Consider the following 26,822-nt stretch of genomic DNA (forward strand, 5'->3'; position numbering starts at 1 on the left):
GCAAGAACACTGGGGTGGGTTGCCATTTCCTTCTCCAATGCATGCAAGTGAAAAGTGAAAGTGAGGTTGCTCAGTGGTCTCCGACTGAGTGACCCCAGGGACTGCATCCTACCAGGCTCCTCCATCCATGGGATTTTCTAGGCAAGAGTACTGGACTGGGTTGCCATTGCCTTCTCCAAATATTGGAGTGGGTTTCCAGTATTTCTTTCTCCAGGGGATATTCCTAACCGAGGGACTGAACCTGTGTCCCTTACAACTCCTGTCTTGGCAGGTGGGTTCTTTACCACTAGTGCCACCTGGGAAGCCCCAAATGCTCAGGAAATGCATACAAATACAACACAAAGAAGAACGGGGAAGAACTAAAATGGAATATAATATGATACAGATTAACATAAATGTATTTTAAATGAAAAACTGACCAACTGAAGAGGGGGAGTGAAAGAATCTCATTAACTTTTGAACACAAGTTAAAAACAAAAAAAATACTCATCTAGTTAGTAGGGTTGTGCTTTTGTTGTTTTGACAGTGGTATGAATTAGAAACTACTTTCTTAAGCAAAAGAGCTTCCCTGGTAGCTCAACTGGTAAAGAATCTGCCTGCAATGCAGGAGATCCCGGTTCAATTCCTGGGTTGGGAAGATCCCCTGGCGAAGGGATATGTTACCCACTCCAGTATTCTTGGGCTTCCCCGATAGCTCAGTTGGTAAAGAATCCACCTGCAATGTGGAGACCTGAATTTGATTCCTGGGTTGGGAAGATCACCTGGAGAAGGGAACAGCTACCACTCCAGTATTCTGGCCTGGAGAATTCCATGGACTGTATAGTCCATGGGGTCACAAAGAGTCAGACATGACTGAGCAACTTTCACTTCACTTCTTAAGCAAGCAAGTAAACATATTATGGTTTCTTAATATTGGGGAACGAAGTTATGAACAGGAAATTGGGGAAGGCTAAAATGAGCTCCACAGTACTGGACTGCAATGGGAGGTATTAATATGAACTCCTTATTGCCAAATTCAGACTTAAATTGAAGAAAGTAGGGAAAACCACTAGACCATTCAGATATGACCTAAATCAAATCCCTTATGATTATACAGTGGAAGTAAGAAATAGATTTAAGGGACTAGATCTGATAGATAGAGTGCCTGATGAACTCTGGACGGAGGTTCGTGACATTGTACAGGAGACAGGGACCAAGACCATCCCCATGGAAAAGAAATGCAAAAAAGCAAAATGGCTGTCTGAGGAGGCCTTACAAATAGCTGTGAAAAGAAGAGAAGCGAAAAGCAAAGGAGAAAAGGAAAGATATAAGCAGTTGAATGCAGAGTTCCAGAGAATAGCAAGGAGAGATAAGAAAGCCTTCCTCAGTGATCAATGCAAAGAAATAAAGGAAAACAACAGAATAGGAAAGACAAGAGACCTCTTCAAGAAAATTAGAGATTCCAAGGGAACATTTCATGCAAAATGGGCTCGATAAAGGACAGAAATGGTATGGATCTAGCAGAAGCAGAAGATATTAAGAAGAGGTGGCAAGAATACACAGAAGAACTGTACAAAAAAGATCTTCACGACCAAGATCATCACGATGGCATGATCACTCACCTGGAGCCAGACATCTTGGAATGTGAAATCAAGTGGGCCTTAGAGAGCATCACTACGAACAAAGCTAGTGGAGGTGATGGAATTCCAGTTGAGCGATTTCAAATCCTGAAAGATGATGCTGTGAAAGTGCTGCACTCAATATGCCAGCAAATTTGGAAAACTCAGTAGTGGCCACAGGACTGGAAAAGGTCAGTCTTCATTCCAATACCAAAGAAAGGCAATGCCAAAGAATGCTCAAACTACCGCACAATTGCACTCATTTCACACGCTAGTAGAGTCATGCTCAAATTCTCCAAGCCAGGCTTCAGTAATATGTGAACCGTGAACTTCCAGATGTTCAAGCAGGTTTTAGAAAAGGTAGAGGAACCAGAGATCAAATTGCCAACATCTGCTGGATCATGGAGAAAGCAAGGGAATTCCATAAAAACATCTATTTCTGCTTCATTGACTATGCCAAAGCTTTTGACTGTGTGGATCACAATAAACTGTGGAAAATTCTGAAAGAGATGGGAATACCAGACCACCTGACCTGCCTCTTGAGAAACCTGTATGCAGGTCAGGAAGCAACAGTCAGAACTGGACATGGAACAAAAGGCTGGTTCCAAATAGGAAAAGGAGTACGTTGAGGCTGTATATTGTCACTCTGCTTATTTAACTTATATGCAGAGTACATCATGAGGAACGCTGGGCTGGATGAAGCAGAAGCTGGAATCAAGACTGCTGGGAGAAATATCAATAACCTCAGATATGCAGATGACACCACCCTTATGGCAGAAGGAAGAGAAACTAAAAAGCCTCTTGATGAAAGTGAAAGAGGAAAGTGAAAAGGTTGGCTTGAAGCTCAACATTCAGAAAACAAAGATCATGGCATCTGGTCCCATCACTTCATGGGAAATAGATGGGGAAACAGGGGAAGCAGTGTCAGACTTTATTTTTTTGGGCTCCAAAATCACTGCAGATGCTGATTGCAAGCCATGAAATTAAAAGACGCTTACTCCTTGGAAGGAAAGTTATGACCAACCTAGATAGCATATTAAAAAGCAGAGACATTACTTTGCCAACCAAGGTCCGTCTAGTCAAGGTTATGGTTTTTCCCGTGGTCATGTATGGATGTGAGAGTTGGACTGTGAAGAAAGCTGATCGCCGAAGAATTAATGCTTTTGAACTGTGGTGTTGGAGAAGACCCTTGAGAGTCCCTTGGACTGCAAGGAGATCCAACCAGTCCATTCTGAAGGAGATCAATCTTGGGTGTTCACTGGAAGGACTGATGCAAAAACTCAAACTCCAATACTTTGGCCACCTCATGCAACGAGTTGACTCACTGGAAAAGACTCTGATGCTGGAAAGGATTGGGGGCGGGAGGATACGGGGACGACAGAGAATGAGATGAATGGATGGCATCACCGACTCGATGGACATGAGTTTGAGTGAACTCCGGGAGTTGGTGATGGACAGGGAGGCCTGGTGTGCTGTGATTCATGGGGTCGCAATGAGTCAGACACGACTGAGCGACTGAACTAAATGAATATGGTTTCAGGGTTGGTTTTTTTTTCCCCAATATAGTTATTGTAATGAACATAATGTGATATGTGCATATTTCTAGCTCTGATAATTAAGAGGGCCTAGACACAATGACTGGAGAAGGAAATGGCAACCCACTCCAGTGTTCTTGCCTGGAGAATCCCAGGGACGGGGGAGCCTGGTGGGCTGCCATCTATGGGGTCACACAGAGTCGGACACGACTGAAGTGACTTAGCAGCAGCAGCAGACACAATAACATCTCAATAGCAAAAACTATATTTAATGCCCAGAACCTGGTTTCTAAACACCAAACTTTACTAAAAGAAAATTTTGCTTGAAGAAATAGCTAATTTCAAGGCTGGAACTGAGAAATACAAGGTGAACCTAGAATATCTAGTTGAATTAAAACATGAAGTTCTTTAAAAAATGATAGGGTCAAATCCAAAGACACAGAAGCAGGATTAAAAAGGTTCCCCCTTGCCAAATCTGGGACAATTTAACATCAAAATAAATAGGCATGACAACTAAATGCAACTTGTGATCCTCGAATGAATCCTGGGGAAAAAAAACAATTTTTAATATTCTGTTATAAAGAGGACAATTGGGAATTTGAATAAAGTCTTTAGATAATTTCTTGATTTTGATGGTTATGTAAGAGACTGTTCTATTCTTAGAAAATACACATTGAAGAGGTTGTCATACTGAGTGAAGTAAAATATATGATATCGCTTATACCTAGAATTTAAAAAAGGGTACAAATGAACTTATTTTCAAAACAGAAATAGAGTCACAGATGTAGAACACAAACTTATGGTTACCAAAGGGGAAAGGACAAACTGGGAGACTGGGATTGACATACACACACTACTCTATATAAAAGAGATAGCTAATAAGAAGACTCTTGAGAGTCCCTTGAATAGCAAGGAGATCAAACAAGTCGATTTAAAGGAAATCAACCCTGAATATTCATTGGAAGGACTGATGTTGAAGCTGAAGCTCCAAAATTCTGCCCACCTGATGCAAAGAGTCGACTCACTGGAAAAGACCCTGATGCTGGGAAAGACTGGAGGCAGGAGGAGAAGGGGTTGACAGAGGATGAGATGGTTGGACGGCATCACCAACTCGATGGACATGAGTTTGAGCAAACTCTGGGAGCTGGTGATGGACAGGGAAGCCTGGCGTGCTATAGTCCATGGGCTCACAGAGAGTTGGACATGACTGAGCAACTGAACCACTGTAAAGCATAGGGAACTCTACTCAATACTCTCTAATGACCTATATGGGAAAAGAATCTAAAGAGTGGATTTATGTGTATGTATACCTGACTCACTTTGCTGCAAGCAGAAACTAACATAACACTGTAAATCAAATATACCTCAATAAAAATTATCTTTAAAAATTATATATAAGAAAAAGAAAATATACATTAAAGTGTTAGAGGTAAAGGGATATCATATTTGGAACTTATTCTCAGCTATTTATATATAAAAAAAGAATACAGAGAGAATTCCATCATGATAAAATGAAAATGAATATGGCAAAAATGTTAACATCTGGTGATATAGGTGAAAGGTACATTATTCTTGCAACTTTCCCAGGTGAAATTACTTCAAAATAAAAATTTTTTAAATAAATTAAAAAAAACGATATCATTTGATTCAATGATAATTGCTACAAGGAAAATAAGACAGGGTGATTTCACACAGAGCACTGGGTGGTGGGGAGGCCTGCGGAACAATGCTTAAAGAGGGAAACCAGTGAAATGAACATGTCAGCCAAGTCCTAATTTCCGTAGAAAGCAGCCCATTCAAAGACCTGGGGACTCAGAACTCCAGGCAAGGATATGCCATATACTATACGGTAAAAATGCACTTCGTGCCTTCAAGATACAAAAAGATGACGATAAACATATTGAAAACTTGTAATAAAAAAAAAAGGTAATACTAAAAAAAAAATAAGTTCCCCTTTGTTCCCTATCAGAAGCAAAAATGAGAGGAGACTAAGATCCAGAGGGTATCCCGTTGTTCCAGACACTAGTTTCTCAGTATAAGTAATTTCAAAACATTGACACCAAGTAATTCTTTAAAAGTTCATCTTAAAGAAATAATAAGAAAGGCAAGGTTTATGTAAAAAGATACATTATAACATTATTACAATTAATGTTGAAACCAAATGACCATCCCTGTAAAAATGCTGGAAGAAAATTATGGTATACCTATGCAGAATACTATTCAGCCATATGACATATGCAGTTATGACACAACATTGTTAGGAAAGCAAGACAAAAAATTGCCATCTATATGTCTCACATAAAGAAAAAGTTATCCACAAAAACTCTGAAGGAAGGAAATTCTCAACATTTTGCCTTAGGATGATGGGAGTATGGTTTTTTTTTCTGTTAAGTTACATTTTTCTAAATTTTTTACAATGAGCATATGTTACATTGATATTTAAAGAAAAAACAACTTGCAAACTAAAAAAAAAATCAAAACTACTTAAAATTTTTCCAAACTATGTTTTTTATCCAAATTCATAGCTACAATCCAAACCCACGCATTGCAATTTCAAAGTTCCTCTACCATTTCAGAAACTAATGATCCCAATTTTTTGGACTGAATTTAAGAATTCAAGAGTGATGGAACTTTTGACATGTAGATGTTTAGGTAGGAGGGACTAGGCCATAAAGGAGGAACTTTCTTCAAACTAGAAAAAACATACAGGCTATTTTGGTGGGTTGGCCTTTCAGAATTCACCCTTAGGTTTTCTGAAAGCTTCCCTGTCCTAGTACAGGTAGGCTGTCTTGATAAGTATTTCTGATATTCAATGAAGAAACAGGTAAGAATTGATAGTAACAATTCTAGGTGCCAGCTGTAAAATTCAATTACTGCTCCATCAATGATGAAACACACTAGTTTCTCTGAGACAATATAAATGTGTACATAACTGAAAAAAATTTCCCCAAGAATAGTTAGGGATGGCTTGGACGCCTGCCTGCTGAAACAGTGTGGTAATATAGATTAGAGATTTTGAAATCGAAACAAATCCAGTCTTCACTATTTTCTAGCTCAGTGCCTTAATTAAACTTGTCAACACCTCAGAACTGCTGCTTTTTCTTGAAGACGGGGATACCACACCTGTTGCTATAAGAGTTAGAAATATTGTACGTAAGTGCTTGGTGGTGATGGTTTAGTTGCTAAGTCGTGTCCAACTCTTGCGACCCCATGGACTGTAGCCCACCAGGCTCCTCTGTCCATGGAGTTTCCCAGGCAAGAATACTGGAGTGGATTGCCATTTCGCTCTCCAGGGATCTTCCCTACCCAAAGATCGAACTTCTGTCTCCTGCATGGGCAGGCAGTCTTCTTTACCAATGAGCCACCAGGGAAGCCCTATCGAGTAAATGCTTAGCAACTGCCTATATCAAAGCAAGTAATTAAACAATGGGTGCCAAACCAAACCAAAAGACAAAACTAGCCTGCATTTCCACCATTTGTTCCAGCCCTGATCATATGTTTCTTATTTTAATTCTACACCAAGTTTTTCTCAAGTTTGGCACTCTTGAAACTTGGGGCTGGATAATTCAATGTTCAGTTAACAACTCTGGCTTCAACCTGTGTGTATGTTCAGTTGCGTCCAATTCTTCATGACCCCATGAACTGCAGCCTGCCAGACTCCTCTGTCCATGGAATTCTCCAGGCAGGAATACTGGAGTGGGTTGCCATTTTCTTCTCCAGACGATCTTCCTGACCCAGGGACAGAACCCACCTCTCTCGTGTCTCCTGAATTAGCAGGCAGATTCTTTACCACTAGTGCCACCTGGGAAGCCCCAACCTACTAGAGATCAATTCCACCATCTAAGCTGTAAAAATCAGAATTGTCTCCCCACATGGATGCATGTTCCCTGGGGCACAAAACTACTCCTAATTAAGAACCACTAATCTACACAGACAGTTAAAATATAGAAACAATATTTAATAGGGCAGATCAAAACAAGCAACTTCATTTTCCTAGACTGCTGAAAGTCAGTGATGGGAGAAAAAGAGGGAACTATTTCATATGAAGAACTTGTTTGTTTGAAATGTCTCTACTGTCAGAGTTTGTGCTCACTGAAGCAGTAGAACAAGTTAACTTATCTAAGCCTTAGTTTCCTCACATGGCTGTTACATGGATTAAATGCATAAATGAAGTGCAGTGTCTGGTACACGGTGAGCACTCAATAAATATTGCTTGTTCTTATTATAATCTAGATACTCCTTCCAATCCTAGGTTTTCAGGATTGGAAAACCTCACTCTATACATATTTACATTTGTTTCTACTCCAAACCTTGAAGTGGTCCTAACTCTTCTTGAGGCTAGGAGGAATAAGAAAAGCGTCTGGGCTGACAGGAGGAGATTCTGGCTGTAATTTTGAAAAACATCTTCCCTAACTATGGCCGACTACCACTGACACAGGATACATGTACATGAATTAAGAGTCAGAAAGCATACTATTTATGCAGAGAAAAGTGAGTAAAATTAATTAGAGCAAAGAAAGGAAAAGAACACTGCCTTGATTTCCCTTAGGGCACAACTACTGCTGTAATTCATATATTAGTTCGGTGTGAAAAAAGATGAGCAGAATTCCTAAACTATTTGAATATACTCCATTTGAGACATTTTCTTTAAGTTCAGAACATTTTTTATGTTAAAAGCAGACATTTCTAAAATAATTTACTAAAGACAAAGAATTTATAAATGACCATCTATTATGGTAAGCTACTTAGATGAATCAAGTAATTTTTGAAAAGTCAACCATCAGGCATGAATCAGAAGTTCTAGAAAAGAAAAATGACCAAAAACCTTCAAAACTGAGTTGAAGGGAAAAAGTCATTACTATATGAAAGAAAGATTGATGACTTTCTATGCAGAAATGAATAAAAATTTTATTAAAGCTCACCTGTAGTTTCTGAGTCAAAGAGTCCCTCTGTTCTTGCAGTTCTCTGGCATTATCAATTTCTTGTTTTAATCTTTCTATTTCCTAGAAAAAGTAGTGCAATATTTTTAACAACAATATTTTAACTATATCAAGGAAAGAGAAGGCTTTATTTTTCCCTGAAATTACTGTCCCAGTCCCTAGAAAAAGGGTGTTTAAAAAATTTCCATTGTACTGATTTCAAGGGATAAATTCATCTTAATGGGTATGCTGTCTAGCACAGAATAATCTGAAGCAAGTCAACTTGGTGGCTTTGGTACAGCACTGCTTAGAAACAGAAATCTGAACATTTTAAGATTGCTTCAAGCTTTGTGGATATAACTCTTTCCTTAAGTATTAGATCTTTTGACTGGAAACTAGAAAAAGCAACAGCTTGTGAAATTCATTTAACTTCTAATGGTTTTCTGCTGATTGTATGAATGCAACTCTCATACAGAAGGAAAGAGGCAGTATCTCAGTCTGACTGCCTCACCATAGTTCATAACAACAGACACAGCGATGGGGAAAATGTGAACAAGCTTAGTGTCACTCAGAAAAATCTCATCCTAAAAACACCCCACAACCTTATTGCATAAAATACCCTTAAATCGGATATAGACTCCAAAACTGTACACATATTTCAGTGAGATTACTGACGAGTGAGAAGTAGCAGATTACCTCTTCCTTCACCTTCAGTGTCTCCTCCAGTTCTTGAATGGTCTGATTTAGTTCTGTCTTATGGGTATGCACTGCATTTGCTTGGCTACTAACACATTCAAGCTCAGTCACCTAAAATCAAATGAGAACATAAACTAAATCGTGACAATTTCACAGGATTTCATGCTGAAGACATACAGTAAGTCCTTCATAGGTGTATAATGAATTTTGAATCAATATATGAAAATTAACTGAGAAATATTAAGACAGGGTAGAATGAGTAGAATTGATTCTTTAAAAAAATATCAATTTAGGACTAAGGAAAAAGACCAAAGAAGATAGTTAGACTTGGTCATGAAAAAGTTAGGAAAACTTAAATTAAGTGATTAATGACAGCAGAAAACTCCTATAATAAAAGTCTTCTTTAAAAACGTTTTCTGAAAACAAATTCAAAACCAGCCATCTGCCCTCCATCTGTAGCCTTTAAATTAAATATGGGTTCTGAAAACTGGCCTTGCAGAAGTGAGAAAATATTCAAATACACTTCTAAAATGTAAAGGAATCTGGAAGAAAAGATATGCTTAAAATACAACTCAAATCACTTGATACTAGAATATCTTAACATCAGTAGGATCTCTTACAGCAAAGGAGAAGAGTCCTCTATGCGGTCCAAATTTACTGAGGGCCCAGACAGCAACCTAACTTTTAATGGGCACTTGCTATTTTTTTAAAGAACAGAGAAGGGCACTGTCTCTAAAGGCTATGCCATCCAAAATTACAGTCAACACAGACAGAAGTCAACATAAAAACACACACCTTATCAAAATTCTCTACATGTCAGGAGCTCATACATTTTGATTGGTTAGAATACAATAAATTGTAGACTATTAAGGAAACAGCAAACCTCTCTCCCTCACATTTTCCAAATATTGAATTAACACCACATTCTGTCACTCTCCTCTCATATCATTTTCTTGGTTTCTACTCATGCTCTAAGAGCCTTGAGCAGACCCTTGTCATACAGGTGTAAACAAAACCAATGGCCTGCCACTGGACCTAATTATATCCTTTGTCTATTTTTATGTCTTCTGAAAACTGCTAACACCCTTCTTTCACTGGGTGACTGCCCCACTCAAAGCCTCTCAACGGCTCACCTTTCTCACAGCATCAGACCTAACCTCTCAGTCCTCCAAAAGCTGGCTGCAAACTATGTAAACACCTCATTGCTCAAGACACCTAGTATGCATGAACTGTCAACAAACCACGCTAATATCCATCTGTTGGTTTAACTAGACTGTCTTCTCTTACCTCTGAAAACCATTCAGAACTAATCAACCCCTCAATACTTAGCTTAGAATGCCCTTCTCTAGAAAGCCATTTCTATCTCCTCAGTGCTCAGGCTCTCCTGTCTTCTGGTCCACAACACTGAACATCTGTTCAAAAATCTTGGGAATTTTTCCCTATTGTCTAATATATATTAGTTTTCTTTGTGCATTAGGCAATACATTCCTCATGAGCAGTTCCAGTCTTGATAAGGTTGGAGTATTTTTTACTGGATTAACTTTCACCCAGATAACAAAATCATGGGCAAAATGTAAACATCAACGTTAGAAGGCCCTGGTGAGTGACCAAAAGAAAGCATCATACTGCGTGAGATACACATTTACACATCTTTTTGCCTGAAGGCACTGTGCAGTTTGGCTGCACTGCCTGATGAGAATGCAAGCAAAAATCTGAGCTCTTATTTTTCCAAAGAATTCTGAGGAGTCGGGGATGCCTTAGAACAACTGAAGCAAATCGAAATTCAGGGAACTGTATGAAAAAAACACCCCTTAAAAAGCATACAGACATCCCCCAAATCTTCGGCTGACTTCTGAAGCAAACATGTAAATGTGGGAATCACAGGGGTTCAGGGGTGCGGGAGAAATGCTAGAAGGAAAGAGCGTTAAGGTGTGGCAGCGCTCACCGCCGAGAAGACACTTCAAGGTCAGTGTCAACACCAAAGTCGGTTTCTTAGTGAGCACTTCAAGCTTCCCACTGAAGCCCCAGGAGGATTATGCCTTAGAAATAAAGATTTCCAAGGGCTCAAAAAATCCCCCTGACTTAAGAACAAAATGGAAACAGACCAAATACTAAAGCAGAAGTTTACACCTCCAAAACTTCAAAGTACAGCCAGCCCTCTGTACTCATGGTGGATGGGGAACCTATGGATGCAAAGGAATGACTGTATTATTCCACTTTACATAAGGAACTTGAGCATTCACGGATTTTACTTCCTGTGAGGTAGGGCAGGGGGTGGTGCACTAGAGCCAATTTCCATCAGATACTAAGGGATGATGACACTCAGTAATTTCACTGCTTGCTCAAACAAAAATTAGCACTAAATATTCAGAGGCAGATAACAGAATCTATGGGCTCTATAACATCATCTCATTTACCATGATCAATATATAATCAAAAATGACTAGACATATGAAGAAATAGGAAAACACAACCTGTAGTAAAGATAAAAATCTCTATCTATACACATACATATATACAAAAGCTGAGAGAATTTGTTGCCAGTGCACTTGAAGTACAAAAAAATCCTACAGAAGTTTACTCAGACTGAAGAGAAGTGATACATGATGGAAATTCAGATCTACAGGAAGGAAAGAAGAGCACTGGAAATAATGTGAGTAAATAAAAATACTTTGTTTCATAATAAAATTCAATTGACTACTTAAAGCAAAAAACTCTCAGGGTCAAGGAATACATAAAAAGGATAGCGCCTCAATGAATGTTTTTTGGATTATAAGTCAATTATCCTAAGTTGTTTTTTTTTTAATTGTGGTAAAAAAGCACAATGAAAATCATGGTAAAAATTTATCCTCTTAACCACTTTTAAACATACAGGTTGGTGGTATTTGGAGACCTGGGTCGGGAAGATCCACTGGAGAAAGAAATGGCACCCCACTCCAGTACTTTTGCCTGGAAAATCCCATGGATGGAGAAGCCTGGTGGGCTACAGTCCATGGGGTCCCAAAGAGTTGGACACGACTGAGCGACTTCACTTTCACTTCGGTGTCATTAAGTATATTCACACTGCTGTGAAACAGATCCCCAGAGCTTTTCATCTTCCAAGATGGGACACTATCTTCATTAAACAACAACTTCCCTCTTCCCCTCATGAATTAAGTTTAAACTTAGGATAGAAAGGTATTTACTCAGGTTCTTACTCTCCCTCCTGTTTCTATTTAACTTCAATCTTACCTCCCCTGTCCTCCTGGTCTTATTATACTCCTCAAATTCTGTTCTGATACTAAGCCCATTTCCTAACGTCTATGGAGTTCACTTCTTTGAAATCATTTTTAAAAACAGAAACTAGTAGCACTGGCTTCCTGTTGGGTGAATGCACATACTTTGGATTAAAAAATTCTTTATAAGAAATTGTTTGGTCTCCTGATATTAATTTTTCTTTTACTGCCCCATATTTGTATTATTGCCCCATATTTCTAATTAAAGTTATTATCTTTAACTTTTATAAAGACTTTTCTACCTGTATTTTTCAAATTGTTCTTTAAGAAATAAAGTAAAATAATAAAAGCATTATCATTGCTTCAGTGTAATTACATGTCAGTGCAGTATCTCGATTTTCTCAGGAATTGTACAGAGTCTGTATTATTGTTCCTATTTTACAGATAAGAATACCGAGCAGAAAGAGGGGAATAAGTTACCCAAGGTCAGACAGCTAACAAGTGGCACACAAGGAGTGTGAAACTGGGTGTTTGGACTCCGAAGCTGTCCAAGTTCCTTCATTCTCAGGAAACTGCAGAAAACTATTTTCTTAACTAATAAACCCACATATAATACAACCCATACATATGTTTTGATAACCAACAAAAATCTCCAGCAGAGGTCCCTGTGCTGAATCTGCATGTAAATTAAGAAACTCTGTTGGCTGGTTGGCTGTGAATCCGCATGGAGAGCAGCCCTGCACTCACCCGCTTGTGCAGCCGTTCTGCTTCCTCTTGATAGGCAGCAAGTTGCTGTTTCCATTGTTTCACATTGGCAGTAGACTCCAACAGGGCTGCAGTGAGTTTGGCATTGTTTCCTTTGAGGGTAGCCAGTTCAGCCTCCCAGTGTTTGCTGATTGCTGAACTAAAGTAAAAGAAAAGAAAATTTTAAGAAAATTCCCCTCACTACATTGACTTTTGTTAAAGAGACAGCAGTACTCAGTTCTGAGATTTGGTTTATAATTCAAAAATGTTTCAAAGACTACCCCCAAAGAATAAAAACACAAATATTTTTCTTAAATGCTCCTAGTGAATAAAACCTATCAAATAAATAAATATAAGTATTTCTTTTGAAATTGATTTATTTGATTTATTTAATAAATAAATCAAGTTGATCTATTTTATCTTATTCAGAGTTTTTAAATGCCCCAAATATAAAAATCTGCTGAAATAAACTGAACTTGGTACTAACAACTCTGATAGAATTCCAGTGTCACTTATAGAACAAAGCTATACAGGGTTCAGGTTACCATTTTTCTAAATTCCATATATATGCGTTAATATACGGTATTGATGTTCTTCTTTCTGGCTTATTGCAAAAGAGACATAGGCATTTAGAACAGTCTTTGGGACTCTGTGGGAGAGGGTGAAGGTGGAATGATTGGAGAGAATGGAATTGTAGCATGTATATTATCATAAGTGACCAGCCCAGGTTCGACGCATAAATTTTCCTCTGTTCATTTCTTTGCATTTGTGCTTTTTTAATAAAATTCTTTTTTAGATATAAAAAAAATAAAAAAAATAAAAAAAAAAAAGAACAAAGCTAAACCAATCACTTTTCCCTCATTTTGTGTTCTACTTGTTAAGCTACCCAGAGTTAAGTATCTCAACAAACACGATTTTCAATTACAAACACAATTCTGTTAAGTGAGAAGTCCCCTCTCAATAATTCCTTTAACTTTCCAATGAAGAAAGAATTACCCAATTTCAAAGAAAAAAAAAGGTGGTTTCTCTTTCTCCTTATTGAACAACTTAACTCCTATTCGTGAAATTCTACTAACCTCACCCCATTAACTAACTAGTAATGATAATAGCTTTCTTTAATCAGAATTTTAGTTTTTGAGAAGTTATTTGAATCACAGAGCAAATGTTTCGGTGAATTGATATTTTATAGTAATCTTAATATATATAGTATAAAAGAAAGCATTTCAATCATCAATATTTCTAAAGCTCATCACCAGGAAGAATACATATCAGTGTGACAAGACCATTTCTGTGGGATTCTTTCCAAAAATGCATAACCATCATTCCAATTTTGAAAAAACATACAAACTGAGGAACATTCTACAAAAAACCTGGCACACTTTGAAAGTGTCCAGAAAAGGTAAGTCTGAGAAACAGAATGGAGAAGACTTAGAAGAAATAATTAAATACAATGTGGGATCCAGATGGGTTCCGAGAACATAAAAGGGACACTGGTGAAAATTAAGATCTGTAGCTTAGTTAGGAATATTGTATCAATGTTAATCTCTTGGTTTTGAAAATTATATTATGGTTATGTAAAGTGCTAAAATGAAGGTAAGCTGGGTGAGGGTGTATGGAAATTCTTTGTATAGTTTTTGTACTTTTTCTGCAATTCTAAAATTAGTTTTATTTATTCATCTTTTTAAAATTTATTTTTAATTGAAGGATAATTGCTTTACAGGATTTTGTTGTTTTCTGTCAAATCTCAGCATGAATCAGTGACAGGTAAACATATATCCCCTCTCTTTTGAACCCCCTCCTAACTAAAATTAGTTTTAAATGAAAACTTAACATCTTTTCTGAAGTTTACAGAAAAACATTAATCAAACGTGAAAGGACAAAATCAAACAAGTTATTGATTTAACAGGCTCCCCTGGTGGCTCAAACAGCAAAGAATCAGCCTGCAATACCGAAGACCCGGGTTCAACCCTGGGTTGGGAAGATCCCCTGGAGAAGGAAATGACAATCTGCTCCAGTATTCTTGCCTGGAGAATTCCATGGGCAGAGAAGCCTGGCAGGCTACAGTCCATGGGGTCACAAAGAGTCAGACACGACTGACTAACACACATTAATTTAACAACCCATTTCTATCTTTAAAGAGAAAGCACTTCCCATTTCTTCTTTTGTGGAATGATTTTTCAGATTCAGATTTTCTGATGCACTGATTCATCTGCCCTAACTGAATATGGATTTTTAAACCATCTACCAATTTTTCCACTATAGACATTAGTTATATTTAAATAGACTTTACAATCTGACAATAAAATTCTTATTAAATTAATTTAAACACTTGATATACGCAAGTATCAAACCTCTTAAAAATTAAAGAGCAGAGAAAATGATCTTGAATATTTCTAAAACACGTATGTTGAAAATTTCTCAGTTGTAACCTAAGATTATCCTGTCTTTATAAAAGGAAAAAGAACGAAAATGGGAGTGTTTTACATTTTATTTCTCTAGATTTTATTTTACAATCTGTAGGTAGAAAAACCCATTAAGAATGTGAAAACTCAGTCTACTTTGCAATTATTTCAATCATTACTTGTGTGATATCAGATTAGTCTCTCAGCTGTTTTGATATTCAGTTCTTTGTATGTCAAATGAAGACAGTTAAGATCTGTACTGTCCAAACGTTAGTCACTAGCTGCATATGGCCATTTAAAGTGCTCAAAACCAAACCAAAAAATTCAGCCTCTCAATGTATCCCTTTGCGTACATTTCGTATACCATACAGGAAAGCAAAAATACAGAACTATTTATCATCACAGAAAGTTCTACATTTCCCACTGTTTTGTTTTTTTTTTTTCAATTTCTTGCATTTTGGTCTGAATTATGTCCACTCATGAATGAATATGTTGCAGTACTAACTCCCAGTTCTCAAAATATGAGTATACTTGGAGACAGGGTCTGCAAAGAGGTAGTTAAATGGGGCAATTAGGGTGATCCTTAATCCAATATGACTAGTGTCCTTATAAAAAGAGATTAGAACACAAACACGCAGAGGGGAAGGCCATGTGAAGACACTGGAAGCAGCCGCCTGCAAGTCAAGGACAGGGCTCAAGAAACAACGCCATCAACAACCCGTTCTCAGACTTCCAGCCTATAGAAAATAAATGTCTACTGTTTAAGCCACCCTAGCCTGTGGTATTTGTTAGGGTAGCCCTAGCAAACAAACTAACACTATGTATAGCTTAAACACATTATGTATCTAAAATATTGTGATTCATAATGAGGTGACTTGGGGGGATGCCCTAAAGATGAGGGGACTGAATGCTAAGGGAACCAACCACGTGAAAAGAGTTGGAATTTTCAGTCTCAATCCTAGATTACGAGGAAGGGAAGAGGGACCGGCGACACCAACGGTCAATGATTTAATCCATTATGCCTGTGTAATGGAGCCTTCATAAAAACCCAAAAGGATGAGGTTTGGAGAGCTTCCAGGCTAGTGAACCAAAACGCATTCATGTGCCACTCTGTTGGGCCTGAACCCCAAAGTGACAGAAGTTCCAGGGATCCTTGGGTGAAGGGAGAGGCTATCACTGTGGAAAAGCCACAAAGCATGGTCAGGACCCTTTCCCTCTATGGAAACAAAGCCTTAAGCCATGGGAGAAGGGGAGAAAATCTTTTCACCCTCCCAGTCACAGATGAAGACCTGTGGTGGCCAGGGGAAAAGTAGGAGAATAAAACCCTAAAACAGCCCGTGAAAAGGACAAAAAATAGTCTGAGACCATTTGAGTTCTCCAACCTTGGGGGAAGGGCAGGAAACTCCTGCATAAGACTCTCAAGTTTACAAGGCTGAACTCACCTGCTACTGGTAGGGACAGGATCACTAAGAAAACCCTACCCTGATACCCTGGGATTCCGTGCCTGCCCAAGATTGAGTGGATGAGGAAAACTGAGAATCTTAACCTATCCTCTACCACCAAGCTGATAGCAGCCATCTACTGGGGGGAGGTCAAGAGACAGACCCCCTCTGAGGCAAAGGTACACAGAAAAGACCAAAAGCTGAGGGAGGAGCAGAAACAGTAAGAAAACCTTCTAGCAATCAAATCCCAACTCTATGCACAAGGAAATGCTAGACATGTTTAAAGCCTGTGGTGCACTGTGGTAACCATAGCAACAACAAATTCCAAATCCAGGTCAACCCTTGAGTAAACCAGTTTAACCTTCATACAAACAGGCTAGCAGAAGAATCAGGCCCATCTCCAGGAGAAAATACTATTTATCTTCATTGAATGCCTTGCTTCTAGCAATCAATTAAAAAAAAAATTATAAGACATACCAAAACAGCAAGGGGAAAAAACCTATTGTCAAGAGAGAAAGCAATCAAGAGAGTCATACCCAAAGACAACGCCAATGTAGAATTTGTCAAAACAAGGAATACTGTTGGTGGGAATGTAAACTGATACAGTCACTATGGAGAACAGTACTGAGATTTCTTAAAAAACTAGGAATAAAACTACCATAAGACCCATCAACCCCACTACTGGGCAATATCCTGGGAAAATCACATTCTAAAAGACACATGTACCCAAAGTTCTTTGCAGCACTATTTACAATAGCTAGGGGAAGCAACCTAAATGCCCACTGACAGATGAATGAATGAAGAAACTGTGGTACAATATACAGTGGAATATCACTCAGCCATAAAAAGGAACAGATTTGATTCGGTTCTAGTGAGGTGGGTGAATCTAGAGCCTGTTATACACAGTGAAGTACGTGTCAGTAAGAGAAAGTAAGTATCATATATTAACGCATATATATGGAGTCTAGGGAAATGGCACTGGTGCACCTATCTGCAGGGCAGCAGTAGAGATGCAGACACAAACAGACTCGTGGACAGAATATGCTGTATGATGCGGGGAGCTCAGTCTGGAGCTCCGTGACAACCCAAAGGGGTGGGATGGGGTGGGAGATGGGAGGGAGGTTCAAGGGGGAGAGGACAGATGTTCACCTACGGCTGATTCATGTTGATGTACGGTTAAAACCAAGACAGCATTGTAGAGCAATTATCCTCCACTTAAAAATAAATTTTCAAAAACAAAGAATATGAAATAGCCACATTAAAGGTTTTAATGGAAAAGGAGGATACCCTATACTGTTCCATGTTGAATTTCAACAGACATGAAAACTATAAGTCAAACGGAAATGTTAGAAGTAAAGAATATAACAGATGAGAATTCTTCTGACAAGTTCATCAGTAAACCTGACATAGATGCATAAAAGTCAGTGAACTTGAATCCAGACAAATAGAAATTAGTCAAACTGAAACACAAATATAAAAATGAATGAAAATAAACAGGGCATCTAAGACGTGGGGCAATACCAAACTGTTCAACAAATGTCTAACTAGAATCCCAGGAGAAGAGATAAAAAGGCTGAAGAAATATCTGACGAGCTAATGGCTAAGAATTTTCAAAAAATAATAAAATACATTAAATCACAAATCCAAAAAGCTCAAAAACATATTACACATAGAGGAAAAAAAGTAACAATTATATCACAAACTAAGTAATTCAGAAGACAAAGGAGTGACATTCTCAACTCAGAACTTTTCACACATAACTCTCACTTCTATGGAAGTGAAATAAATAAATAAATAGCTTTTCAAATAACTCCTGAGAGAATTCATTACCAGCAGACATATACTATAATATTTAAAGAAAGTTCTTCAGGTGGAAGACTATGATACAAAATCGAAACTTGGATCTCCACAAAGACAGAAAAATATCTGATAATGATTAAAATGAAGACAGGAGAACAGTGTGGAGATTCCTTAAAAAACTGGAAATAGAACTGCCATATGATCCAGCAATCGCACTCCTGGGCATACACACTGAGGAAACCAGAATTGAAAGAGACACATGTACTCCAATGTTCATCGCAGCACTGTTTATAATAGCCAGGACATGGAAGCAACCTAGATGTCCATCTGCAGACGAATGGATAAGAAAGCTTTGGTACATATACACAATGGAGTATTACTCAGCCATTAAAAAGAATGCATTTGAATCAGTTCAAATGAGGTGGATGAAACTGGAGCCTATTATACAGAGTGAAGTAAGCCAGAAAGAAAAACACCAATACAGTATACTAACACATATATATGGAATTTAGAAAGATGGAAATGATAACTCTGTATACGAGACAGCAAAAGAGACACAGGTGTATAGAACAGTCTTTGGGACTCTGTGGGAGAGGGCGAGGGTGGGATGATTTGGGAGAAAGGCACTGAAACATGTATATTATCATATGTGAAATGAATCACCAGTCCAGGTCTGATGCATGATACAGGATGCTCGGGGCTGGTGCACGGGGATGACCCAGAGGGAGGATAAGGGGAGGAGGGAGGTGGGAGGGGGGTTCAGGAAGGGGAACTCGTACACCCAGGGCGGATTCATGTCAATGTATGGCAAAACCAACCAATATAATATTGTAAAATAAAAAAATTAAAAAAAGAAGATAGTTATAATTAAAGGTCTAAGGCAACCCAAAGGAGAAAGAATAGTCTTTTAAACAAATAGTACTGAAACAACTGGACAACTACATACAAAAGGAAAAACAAAGAATCTTGACTCATATCTCATATTCTATACAAAAATTAATCAAAATATAAACTTCTAGAATAAATCATAAGAGAAAAATCTATGTGTCCCTCAAGTACGCAAAGTTTGCTTAGATACAACACCAAAAAGATGATCCATTTTTAAAAATTAAGAAAAGAGAATTGAATAAGAATTGAAACATTCTCTTTGAAAGACACGATTAAAGAATGAAAAGAGATTCTGGATGGAATACAAGAGTGGATCAACAAACAAAAATCAATGTAAGATACCATATTAGCAAGAATGAAGGAGAAAACCACATGATCATTTCAATTGATGTTAAAAAAAAGAAGCACTGAAAAATTTCAACACCCTTTTGTGATTCAAACCACTCAATAAACTTGGAATAGAAAGAAATTTGCTAACATAAAAAGGCCATATAAGAAAAGCACATAACTATATGAGACTCAGAGGTGAAAGACTGAAGCCTTTTCCTTTAAGATCAGAAAATAAGCATTGCCACTTCACCACTTAAAATTCAACAAGTTACAGAAAGTCCCGGCCAGAAGAATTAGGCAATTAATAGATAAAAGGCATCTAAATTTGAAAGGAAGAAGTGAAATTATCTCTCTTGTGGATGACATGATCTTATATGTATATAATCCTAAAGATTCCAAAAAAAAGCTGTTAGAACTAACAAATGGGTTCAGCAAAGCTGCAGGATATAAAAATCAGCACACGAAAATTAGTTGTGATTCTATAGATATTGAACAATGTGTAAAGGAAATTAAGAAAAGAATTCCATTCACAACAGCATTAAATAAACTACTTAGGAATAAACTTAACCTAGAAAGTGAAAGACCTGTACAATGGAAATAAGTTGCTGAACGATATTAAAGACACAAACAGAAAGACATACCATGGAGATGGATTGGAAGATTTAATATTGCAAAGATGTCAATACAACACAAAGTGATCTACAAATTCAATGTAATCCCTATCAAAATCCCAACAGTGCTTTTCAGAGAAATAGAAAAATCCATCCTAAAATTCATATGGGTATCTCAAGAAATTCTGAATAGACAAAACAATCTTGAAAAATCAAGAACAAAGTTAGAGGTCTCACATTTCCGGATTTCAAACTTATTACAAAGCTACTGTAATCAAAACAATATAGTATTGACATAAAGGCAGACACACAGACCAAAGGAATGGAGCATCCAGAAATAAACCCTCACATATGGGATCAAATGATTTTCAAATCTATGGTTGCCACGTTGATGGTTCCCATCAATGGGAAAACAACAATTTTTTCAACAAACAGTGCTGGGAAAACTGGATATCCACATGGAAAAGACTGAAGTTAGTTCTGTGCTTCACATCATATGCAAAAAATAACTAAAAATGGATCAAAGACCTAAGCAAAAGAGCTAAAACTATAAAACTCTTCATGAGAAAATATATATGAAAAGCTTCATAACACTGTACATGATTTCTTGGATATATCATGGGCAATAAAAGAAAAAACAGATACATTTGGACTATGGCAAAATTTAAAACTTCTGTGCATCGAAGGATACAATCAAGAGAGTGAAAAGGCAACCTACAAATTGGAAAATAAATCTGCAAAACATATATCCAGAATATATGAAGAACTCCTACAATTCAAGAACAAAAGGCTGATCACAACATAGACAAAGGACTAGAATAAACATTTCTCCAAAGAAGATACACAAATGGCCAGTAAACAATTAAAAAGATGTTCAACCTTGCTAGTATTAGGGAAATGCAAATCAGATTCACAATGAAATACCACCTCACACCCGTTAGGATGGCTGCTATCAGAAAAGCAGAAAATAACAAATGTTGGTGAGAATGTGAAGAAATTGGGACCCTTGTGCACTATGGGTGGGAATGGTAAAGTCGCTATAGAAACAGTATGGAAGTCCCTCAAAAAATTTAGAATATTACCCATATGATCTAGTAATTCCAATTATTGGTAAAGATCTAAAATGCATTTGTACAACAGTGTTCATAACCATATCATTCATGATAGTCAAAAGTCAGAAGCAACCCAACAGTCCACTGGCTCATGGATAAACAATATGTGGCATATACATCAAACATACAGTGGAATATTACTGAGGCTGAAAATGTAAGGAAACTTTTATACCTGCGACAATATGGAAGAACCTTGGGGACATCATGCTAAATGAACTCAGTCACAAAAAGACAAATACTATATGATTTCATCTATATAAGTTTCCTATGGTGGTGGTTTAGTTGCTAAGTCCTGTCTGACTCTTGCCACCCCACGGACTGTAGCCCGCCAGGTTCCTCTGTCCACGGGATCTGCCAGGCAAGAATACTGGAGTGGATTGTCATTTCTTACTCCAGGGGATCTTCCTGATCCAGGGATCAAACACGCATCTTCTGCATTGCAGGCAGATTCTTTACCACTGAGCCACCAGGGAAGACCAGGTTACTGACAGTAGTCAGATCTGTAGAGACAACAAGTGGAAGTGTAGTTTGCAGGGGTTAGGGAAAGAGAGGAATGGAGAATTTTTGTTTAAAGGGTGTACAGAATGTCAGTTCTGCAAGATGAAAAGAGTTCTATAGATTGATTCCACAATAATACTTAACACAATTCAACTGCTCGGGGCTTCCCTGGTGGCTCAGCAGTAATGAATCCGCCTGCCAAGGTAGTAGATACAAGTTTGACCCCTGGGTCAGAAAGATTCCCTGGAGAAGGAAATGGCAACCCACTCCAATATTCTTGCCTGGAAAATCCCCTGGACAGAGGAGCCTGGCAGGCTATAGTTCATGGGTTCAAAAAGAATCAGACATGACTGAGCACATAAGAACTGAACTGTATACTTAAAACACTGACTATGATAAATTTTACATTATATACATTTCACCACAATTTTTTAAAAAGAAAAAAAAAAGGCTATACGCTACATTATTTCATTCTTTTTTTAACACATGATTCCATTTACATGACTTTAGGGGAAAGGCAAAACTATATGTGTATTAGTAACTCAGTTGTGTCCAATTCTTCACAACCCCATGGACTGTAGTCCACCAGGCTCCTCTATCCATGGCATTATCCAGGCAAGAATACTGGAGTGGGCTGCCATTCCCTTCTCCAGGGGATCTTCCTGACCCAGAGATCAAACCCAGGTCTCCTGCATTGTAGGCAGATTCTTTACAATTGAGCCACCAGGTAAAGAAAAGAAAGATAGCACTAAGTTGTGTCCAACTTTTGCTATCCCATGAACTGTAGCCTGCCAGACTCCTCCACCCATGGGATTCTCTAGGCAAGGATACTGGAGTGGCTGCCATTTCCTTCTCCAGGGGATCTTCCCAACCCAGGAATTGAACCCAGGTCTCCTGCATTGCAGGCTGATGCTTTACCGACTGAGGTACACAGGAAGCTCCACCAGGGAAGCCCTAGGCAAAACTAGAGGGACAAAAAGACAGATTAACTGGTTGCTAGAAGCTGAGGCACCAGGGACAGGCTGACTACAAATGAGCAGCAGAGAATTTGGAGGACCACTAAACCTTTCTTTACCTTGATAGTGTTGATGTGTACACAGCTGCACACACTTGTCGGGACTCATACAACAAGATACTAAAAAAGATGAATTTTACTATATATTATTCTTCAAATAAAAAACATCACACAACTAAAAGGAAAAAAAAAAGTCTTTCTAAGCCCTCCTAGATACTCTTTCTGTGACTTGTGGGACTACGAAATAATAAGGGCTGGAAAGTCAGGTCTTCTTAAATTGGGTAGAATGGTCTCTAAGCTACTCCACTCTGTATTTGTTGGCATAGGAAGAGACTGGGTGGGCAGGAAACAGAACAGCTGTGACACAAATAAAAGAGTTGGAAATAAAAAGGAAGGAGGTGAGGGCAACTGGAGATGGTGATAAGAAGCAGATGGGAGAAACAGGATTAGAGAGGCAGAGATACACAAAGGACAGGAGTGGGACACAGAAAAGGTGCAATCAGAATTGATTTGGGCAGGAAAAAATTAAAACAACGCCCCTGGAGGAGGAAACAGAAAGATGAACATGCAAAGCTGTGAAATACTATAACTTGTTGTAACTTCATACCCTTGAACATGTTCTGAACCTCTAATGAATTTTAAGTAGTGATGTCTGGCCACAGAGAAGCTGATCAATGGGTTCCCATTTACCTTTTTCTTATTTCCTCTGCAGAGCCTCAAAGTACTGCTGAGTGCACTAAAAAACAAATGCTGAAAAAATTGTCATGTCAAATATTTTTATGCATATTGCACATGAGCACAGTACACTGTAACAATTTGAGACCTAATAGGCCCAAAATGAATACTATAGCAGAGCTGTTCAATGCTAAGTTTTTGTGTTTCTGCATTTTTTATACTTGGTTCCAAGGTAAATAAGTATGTGTCATTAAGGCAGTTTTGCAGTAGCAACCAAAATTTCATCTTTATTGGTAAATCTGAATCTTTGGGAGCATTCTTGCTTCTTGTACTTTATAAGCTACTCCTTTAATAATCTGTCTTTCTAGAGCACAACTCGGGAAATAAAATGTTTTTGATTCTTTGTCAGTCTGTTCTGTTTTCTCTTTACAGCTTCTTTATATATTCCTTTCACCATTCAGTGTATTAGAATATCCTCCACAATTCCGGCTTATAATGAATTCTAGAGCAAACTGAAGGAAGGTCCACATGAGCTATCTCAGATGTGATCAGCCCTTACATATAATATTAAATACTTGGCACATTCTTGCAATTTTGCAAAAACACTGTTCTTTGCTTTAATCTACAACTCTAAGATATCACATTCCTCCCCGCCACAGACTTTTAGCGGTAATGAATACCTTGGGATTAATTCAGATACCAAAATTTTAAATTGACATGTTACATTTCAGAATACTTGTTTAATAAATGTTGGGGTTCTCTAGCTACTAATTTGGTCCTTTTTTACAGGTACAGTTTTGATAGTTTCACATTAACTGTTCACGAAGGAACTGTTTAGCTGGACACATCAGTGAGTCAGAAGAGATACTGAAATACCACTGTGACCTCATGTCTGTAGCTGGAATAAGGGCAAAATAATTCTTTATTCTTGTGACTGTTCGGTAAAGTTTCCCTTCAAAAAGGACCAGTTGGTTTCCTGTTGGCTTCAGCTCTAGAAGTCAGATGAGGGAGTTCAAAACAATCCAAAAACATCATTTGAAACGTTCCTTAAACTGGAATTTTACTGTTTTTCTTTATCTAACATCAGAAAGAAAGTAGTAAACTTCATTAAATTAGTTATGTAAAATCTAAAAGAAAAACCTGTTCAAAAGTACTATCTAACAGATGTAACAAAATAATAAGAGTCTTAGGCACAAACAATGCACTTCTTTAACCTGTGGAGTGAATCCTACACGTGAATGGTTAGTTACAGGACTGAAGAAAGCCGCCTTTCTTCCATGCCTCCTGGCCCAGCAGCCACGATCAATCTCTGAAAAGGTAGTTCTTTGTGTGCTGCTGCTGCTAAGTCACTTCAGTCGTGTCCGACTCTGTGTGACCCCATAGACGGAAGCACACCAGGCTCCCCTATCCCTGGGTTCTTTGTATATACTTCCTAATAATCATGTTAATTATGTAAAACCACGAAAAATATCCAGAGAAGCTTTTAAAAGAGAATTTAAAGATAGGTTGCAATAGGCTTATTTCTCGACATTAATCTTGGTAGGGAGGTCACTCCCTCACTATAGGAGGAGAGCTGATGTGGGCACCCGAGACACTGCTTGGTCTCAGGACCTGCCTGTCGGTTTCTCTTCTCACTCCCCCTCCACACCCGGGAACGCAGAAGCAGCCACCATGGACTTCAGCCTAACTGTGTGCCTAGGAGCCCTCATGCCGGCCCACTGGACCCAAGCTAGTTCCACTGAGAAACAAATGCTTTATTGATACAATATGAGTTACCCTTTTAAAAAAAGGAAAGAAATACCTCTTAAATGAAAGGAAAGTAACTCTGTATTGTTCATAAACAGTATTTAAAGAGCCTAGTATACCAAAGGATTTTTCTACTAGATATAGAAAAAGTGAAAACGAAAGTGAAGTCGCTCAGTCGCGTCTGACTCTTTGCGACCCCATGGACAGAAGCCCACCAGGCTCCTCTGTCCATGGGATTCTCCTGGCAAGAACACTGGAGTGGGTTGCCATTTCCTTCTCCAGGGGATCTTCCCGACCCAGGAACTGAACCTGGGTCGCCTGCATTGGGGGCAGACGCAGGCAGACGCTTTAACCTCTGAGCCACCAGGAAGCCTACTAGATATAGCTGAAAGCTTAATTTTGCCTAAATGCCTAACAAGGTGCCTCTCAAAGCTGATTGTAATTCTAGCAACTTCCTGATCCTTATGCTTATCCTTGGGACCCTCTTACCAGATGGTCCCATTGCTCCGTTCCTACTCTCCTTTTGGTACCTCCCTCTAAACTGCTGCTTCCTCTGACCCTTGCTTTCAATGTTTGCCATAATAATCTCCCAAGTTTTACTTCACAGCTCAGATTCCTTCCCTGTCTCACAATCCATTATTTTTGCACAGAGCCTGGTATGTTTGCATTAACACACAATACAGAATGTGATGGCTACTGGCAAACAAATGAAGACATGGTTGCCATGAAGTTTTAAAGACAGACCTGTCATGAACTGGAAATCACACGGTCACACTTAGGAAACAGTGTTCAGAATGGAATTGGAATTAGATATTAAAGCTTTTAATAAAGAATGGCTTGGAAGAAAATCTCAGAGACAAGAGTAGTCTTTAAGGAAACACTGTATCACTGATGTTATTGACAGCCCCAAAGACAATACTGGGTTGAAACACTGGACATAAATTATAGAATCCAAGTGAATCGAACAGTTGGACTCTGAATTTTGATGAAATTATAGGAACTTTTAAACCATTTATTTTATATCCATTACATACGTACCAAAGTCTTAACACAGATATATTAACATCTATGTATAAATATATCTGAAAGAGCTGTTATAGTCAGTTTAAATTGACAATGTTTTTTTCCTGGTAGTATGTAAATAACAGTGTTGTCTTATCAAAGGCCATCTAGAATCAGCTAAACTACAGAATTTAACTTAGCTCTGGTAAAGAAACTGAAACACCATTGACTTTTCTAAGGAAGTTATTAATCTGAAGCAAATTACTTCAAAATGCCTGATGCATAGCTGTATCAGTTTGTAGACAGAAATTTCTAAGATGGGAACAATTCAGTTAAAAGTGCACATTAAGCAAGAACAAACTGTGAAACAGTGATTAACAGTATAGGCTCAGAAACATCGAAAATTAATACAATGTTATAATTACATCTCAATTTTCAAAAGGCACAGGCTCAGAACTCTGTTATTGACACGGTTCAAATCATGGTTCCAGTCATTTGCTAGTTATAGGACCTCAGGCAGGTAATCTAATCTCACTGCATCTGTTTCCTCATTTGTAAAATTAGGATTAATACTAACTCTTCTCATTGATTTTG

General features: G+C 38.1%; 1 protein-coding gene across 3 annotated transcripts in view; it reads right to left on the reverse strand.

Moving 5' to 3' along the window:
• HOMER1 (homer scaffold protein 1) overlaps positions 1-26,822 on the reverse strand; it is a 161,476-nt gene that overhangs the window by 29,576 nt on the left and 105,078 nt on the right. For all 3 annotated transcript variants that reach the window (XM_088839897.1, XM_088839898.1, XM_055437478.2), the window contains 3 exons: positions 12,711-12,867; positions 8,749-8,859; positions 8,056-8,136 (listed from right to left, as the gene is read on the reverse strand). In XM_088839897.1, coding sequence (XP_088696023.1) covers positions 8,056-8,136; positions 8,749-8,859; positions 12,711-12,867 — 349 coding nt within the window. The remainder of the gene's footprint in view (positions 1-8,055; positions 8,137-8,748; positions 8,860-12,710; positions 12,868-26,822) is intronic.

Source organism: Moschus berezovskii, chromosome 9 (genome assembly GCF_049115385.1).
Source record: "Moschus berezovskii isolate FMDL1 chromosome 9, NW_MosBer_1.0, whole genome shotgun sequence".
NCBI classification, from domain to species: domain Eukaryota; kingdom Metazoa; phylum Chordata; class Mammalia; order Artiodactyla; family Moschidae; genus Moschus; species Moschus berezovskii.